Source organism: Austrofundulus limnaeus, unplaced genomic scaffold (assembly GCF_001266775.1).
Source record: "Austrofundulus limnaeus strain Quisiro unplaced genomic scaffold, Austrofundulus_limnaeus-1.0 Scaffold20, whole genome shotgun sequence".
Taxonomy (NCBI): Eukaryota; Metazoa; Chordata; class Actinopteri; order Cyprinodontiformes; family Rivulidae; genus Austrofundulus; species Austrofundulus limnaeus.
The window spans coordinates 1,759,412-1,765,247 of NW_013952422.1; the positions used below are offsets into that span (position 1 = coordinate 1,759,412).

At 35.2% G+C, this 5,836-nt stretch overlaps 1 protein-coding gene across 2 annotated transcripts in view; it reads left to right on the top strand.

Moving 5' to 3' along the window:
* Positions 1–5,836, top strand: part of mat2aa (methionine adenosyltransferase 2Aa) — a 16,519-nt gene that overhangs the window by 1,605 nt on the left and 9,078 nt on the right. The window contains exons 1-3 of one of the 2 annotated variants that reach the window (XM_014003806.1): positions 1,150–1,465; positions 4,417–4,494; positions 5,113–5,235. In XM_014003806.1, coding sequence (XP_013859260.1) covers positions 1,372–1,465; positions 4,417–4,494; positions 5,113–5,235 — 295 coding nt within the window. In that variant the 5' untranslated portion in view covers positions 1,150–1,371. Of the gene's footprint in view, positions 1–1,149; positions 1,466–4,416; positions 4,495–5,112; positions 5,236–5,836 lie in introns of those variants that run through there. The other variant, XM_014003807.1, reaches the window with a different exon arrangement.

Here is a 5,836-nt window from a genome sequence, read left to right on the forward strand (position 1 = left end):
CACACACACACACACACACACACACACACACACACACAAACTCCATAACCTGTGGGGTCTGATTCTCTGATATCAACTGACCAAAAAATCTGACCTATTTAACGAGGCAAAAATACACGACATTATACCATTTAACCAAGTGTGAATGAAAAATGCAAACCTTTAAATTGCATTTCATGTGTGTTTTAAAATGTATCTAAATCTAAACATGACAGATATGGTATGCATGTGATATGTTGATTATCTGATTATCATGTAAAAAACATCTTTCACCCGTTGACATATCTTTAAATTTTAAATATGAGTACAAAATATTTAAACATGAACGTGTAGTAGTTAAAATAAGGATGTAATTCAGCAGTTTTATCACAATATATAGATTTTTTTAAATGACAATACAGTGTTTCTCGATATCTCAAAGTCTGTCAAGGTTTCGAATGAATTCAATTTAATTCACAAGTCTTTGATTGATATATCGATCCACATCGAGCACATGATGACGATGTGATCAGCGTTTTCTTTTTTGATGTAATTGAATCATTATTCAATCGATATATCAATGTGGATCGATGTATTGTTACACTAAAGGCCATTAAAACAATTAAAAGTTGTAATTTTTAGTATTCGCTATAATCATCTCATCTCTCATCTCCGCCTGTGGCTCCATTTGCCAAACTCCTCAAATTAGACCAGATATAATCACTTCACGCTTTAAAAATTATGGACAAGATAAAAACCCTAGATTTAAATGTTTGTAGAATAATGAGCTTTGATTGATTTTTGAATTCTTATGGGCAAATCCAATACACATTAGATAATAGCAGACATTTCTACATCTCACAAAAGCTAAATATCATTTTTAATACATATTTGGTATTTGACGTGTTCATGTCTAAATAATTCAATACACAGTTAAGATGCAGTCATCAAGCTTTTAAAATCTTTATAGCTTTCATTCCAGCCTTTCTAAAACAAATAATAAATAGATAAATAAACAGAAACAAATAAATGAATCAAAAGAAAAAGAACAAAAACAATCTGTAGCCAGTTGGGTCATGTTCCTTTATCCTCAGATATTTTTGTTTTGATGGAGGAAGGCCCCGCCCACTACAACCACATGGTCTGGGCTCCACAATAGTTGGTTGAAGTCGTAGAAAGTGTGGAGGGGGGGTGAGTGGGTCTGGAACAGTTCAGACAAATAAAGACAGCTGCCTGTACCTTTGGGTTTTCTTCTGCTGGCTGCGCGGAGCTGTAACCCCACGTGTAAACTGCTTTAATTTAAAACCTCTCGGCTTCTGTAACTCAGATCTGAACAGGATTTTCTCTGCTAGTCTTCTGTCTGTCTTAGCCGGCTAACACAGCGTGTCTAAAATGAACGGCCACCTGAACGGTTTTCATCACAACGTGTTCCACGAAGAAGACTGCTTCCTCTTCACTTCCGAGTCAGTCGGCGAAGGTCACCCTGGTGAGTTTTAATATCTTAACTGCGAAGTATCGTTCAGTATTGACCTAATTAGCCTAGCATCCGGTTAGCTGCTCAAACCAGGTCACGTGATTTATCGCTACAGCTGCCAGCTACATCCGCTAACTTTTAAAACCAACATGAAATTATTTTACAGTACATTTTTATTTGTCATATTGTAAACAAATAAAAACACAAGATCGGCTACCTATAACAAAGAAAAAAGGGCAGACATGCTTTAAAAAGCAAACAAGCGCGTGGCTTCAAATTTCTGGTGTTGTACTGAAAATAGCACCCCGTTGTAAAACACGTTATAAATCTCAAATCACTTGTTTTACAGTAAACAGACTGTGAATTAAAAGTGACAAGCTTTTTTTTGGTACCATTAAAGACTTTTGTATATTATAAAAGTTTCAGCGCCTCAAAAACGGGCTTCCTGCTGGGTGCGGGCTGCATTTTTCGGCACAACACCTGCTAAATGCTAACAAATAGCTTGCCCTCTACTTATTCCGTCACAGCGTGCATTTGTCCAAAACAAATTACGTTATGAGTCACGGAAACCTGTTGATTAATGTGTGTGCGGTAACAAAAACACGGCGAGGTGCTAAAAACTTTTGAGGACAGTTTGTACCATGTAACCATTACCATTAGTTGTGTAAACAAGAATGTATTTTTAACTTCCGGTAATTTTTAAGATCACTATTAATATACATTAATATACTTTCCGACTTATCTGGAGGATGTGACGAAGACTAAAGTTGCTGCTTCATGCTATTGTCAATTTTATGTTATTTTTATTTTAATAATGTTTCAGCAGTATATATACTGTTGTAACATTATTAAAATAAAGTCACACTGTAGAGGGACTGTAGGCCTATTAATAAGGAGAGCCACCTTATTCTAAATTTTAAAAAATGTGTTTACAATTGAGCTCTTACTCGGTATCAGTATTTAGATAAGAGATAAGATTCGATAAATTATTGTCATTGTTGCAATGAGTAGAACACTGCGATCCACAGACGACGAACAGCGAAATAATTTAGCAGCTCCCATAAAATCAGAACATTAAAAAAGATCAAATAAAGAGATAAAAATACGATAAAAAAAGGTAAAAACGTATTAAACAACAGTAGCAGCCATATCAAAGTTTCAAGTAGCAGCAGCAGTACGTAGTAGGGTTGGGCGATATTGGCAAAAAAAATTAATCACGATTAATTGTGGTGTTTAGCCGATAACGATTAATATGACAATTAATCCCCTGGTGTCCCTGGACACCCTTATGTCCAAGTCACACAATCAATTTAGTGGGAAAGATTTGCTCTTCGTAAAAATCTTTTTCAAACTGTGTCAAAACCACAGACTTCAGGCTTTACTTCAAATTTTAAATTGTGTTGATAAATAAATTACAGAACTTTTGTTCAAATGTTAATCATATTTGAAGCGGAGAGGAGCACCGAGCGGACTGACCGGGGAAATATCCAGTCAGTCTGCCTGGTGGCATTAATCATACTAATCGTCAAGTGCTAAAAACTAATGTTTTTCTGACAGCTAATTGCAGACAATACGATTATGCCCAACCCTAGTACGTAGAACAGATGAAGTCTGGGGTAAAGCATGTAAAACAATCACAAATCCTATTTTCATTTTACAGAAAAGAGTCATACGAATTATCACTAGAAAATATTACAATCACCCATTGAATATATTATTTTGTAAATTAAAACTATTAGAATTTTATGAGTTGGTTATTATAATATCTTGCAGATTATGTATAAGGCTCATATTTTTTCCCCTTTAACCATCCAGTTATATTTTGTTAAGAGAGAAAGTTCTTATAATCTTAAAGGACTTGAGATGTTTATCAAACCTAAAATTCGAACAAACTTGATGGACCGATGTACATCCGTTCAAGGAATAAGTAATAAATAATCTGGAGGGTGATTATAAAAATGCCGGTTCAATGTATTTCCTTAAGAGAATGATAAAAATAAGTTTGTTAAAGAAATATGAAACTGTATAATGAATATCAAAAGTTGTTGTTTGAGAAGGAATTGAAGCTCTTATTTTGTTTTGTTTCTTGATTATTATTGCTTGAAATTAATTATGGTAAAAAGGGCAGATATAAGACTTTTTTTTCTTTTTTCTGCCTCCTTTTATTTCAGTTGGGATTTGTATATTTGTATTGTGTATAAAGATTTTTGTTTTTAAATGAAATGGATAAACTAAACTAAACAGTAGCAGCCATATCAAAGTGTCAGGTGGACATTATTGCACATAACCGTAGTGTTACCATGTGTGTTTAGAAGTCTGCTGTTGGATAGAAACTGTTCTTGAGTCTGTTCGTTCTGGTCCTTCTGGTCCTAACAGTCCTGAGCCTTCCTCTACCTGATGGTAGTTGGACGAACAAACTGTGCCCGGGCTGTGATGAGTCTCTGTCTGGAGGCAACGGGTCCTGTGCAATTCCTCCAGAGAGGGCAGAGGGCACCCAACAATGTCCTGAGCCACTTCTCTGGAGTGCTTTCTTCATCATTCAAAAGCACAACGTGAATATTGTAGTAGAGGCTGTCGTTTTATTTTTATATCTGTTTTTAAATCACAAATCCTTCAAATAAAGGGGTTTATCTGTCAGTTTATTAAATATGAACATGCATTTAGTATTTGTTTATAAATGCTTCCTTTGGAGAAAAGTTATTAAAACAATTATGTACAAATCTGATTTATTTATTTATATATTACATATCTGAAAAAGCTTTACATTCAGTCAAATATAAATTGTGTTTTAGAGATTATTATTTTCTCTTATATTAATTGTTTTAATTTCTGTGTTATTCTAATATTTTAGTGGTCAGAGTGTACGCTTATTTGTCCATTTACCCTCTGTTAAACTTCACATTTCACAATATATTTTCTTTTGCTTGTTTAGTAAAAAAAATGTGTCTAATGCTGCCTTACAGATAAAATTTGTGACCAAATCAGTGATGCCGTGCTGGATGCTCACCTTAAACAAGACCCTGACGCCAAAGTAGCATGTGGCAAGTATTTGGACAAAGAAACAGATGATAAAGCTGTTAAACAAAGGGCTGCATTGTTTAAACACCATTCTAATTGGAACTGGTAGACGAATAAAAACAAACTTTGCACTGTGCCTCCTATTTCAGCAGAGAGAGGGTTTTTTTCTGATGTTTCAAAGTTTTATTACTCAGGAATAAAGTTTTGTTTCAAATAATGCAATCATTGTTCCTATACTCAATCAAAGCTAAAAGCCCCCTTTGTGTGGTTTTGTTTTCTGGTTCCATGAAATTAAATTGCTTTATTCCTGAAAATGTCAGAGATGCAGATGATGAAAGCCCTAAAAGCTTTTATGTTTTAGAAAGCTTGTCCTCAATGAACCAGAAATTACATATTGTTTACAATTGGTCTGTGTTTTTTATCTTTCTCTCTCTCTTTCCTGCTATCTCAGACTGATAATGTTATTTTCTATCATTGTTACAAGTTTATATGGTTCTATGCTGGAAACAACTAAGCTTAATACTACTGGTTCTAATTTGAATTCACATGTTGCCACTAATAAACTCAAATTTAAGAAGATTTGTTAATTTAACATTATTACTTAGCCTCATCACTTAGGCCTGTTGTTATTTTGTCTTCAGAGACTGTTGCTAAGACGGGGATGATCCTGCTTGCGGGGGAGATCACCTCCAGAGCCAGTGTTGACTATCAGAAAGTTGTCCGGGATACGATCAGGGACATCGGCTATGACGACTCCAGTAAAGGTACGGCGGTAAGAGCAGAGAGCTGAGAGTTGAGTTACACCCTGCACTCACTTGTGTGTGTGCGCATATTATGTCAGAACCTGTATCGCTAACGGTATCAGTATTTTCACGTTGTGTTGTGTGGCTTGGTGATAAAATGAGGGGTATCTGATTTCTGAGAGAGGATATAGATTTCTTCATTGATTTGTGCTCACCAACGAAACAGAGCAATCCTGGCTTCAGTTCTCCCTCTGCAGCTGAACTGTGAAGCAAACTGATCAGAAACGAAGCAGTCAGGGGACGTTTGTTCACCACAGCTGAAAACAAAACATGCATTTTAATATAAAACCTCTCTTAGGCTACATTTACACAGCAGGCAAATGCAACCCAAATCTGATTTTTTTTTTTAAATTATGATTTTTTTGCCTCTATGAAATCCATATCAGATTTTTTTCCTTACAGTCTGAATGTGACAAATCCAATTTGTTTGATGGAATATAAGCCAGGCCTTTTCAGTATGTGGTACTAAAGGGAATACATATCTGGGGTCTCATTTATAAAGGATTACGTGGAAACCATACTAAAAGTGAACGTACGGCCAAAAGGCGGAAATGGCGTACGC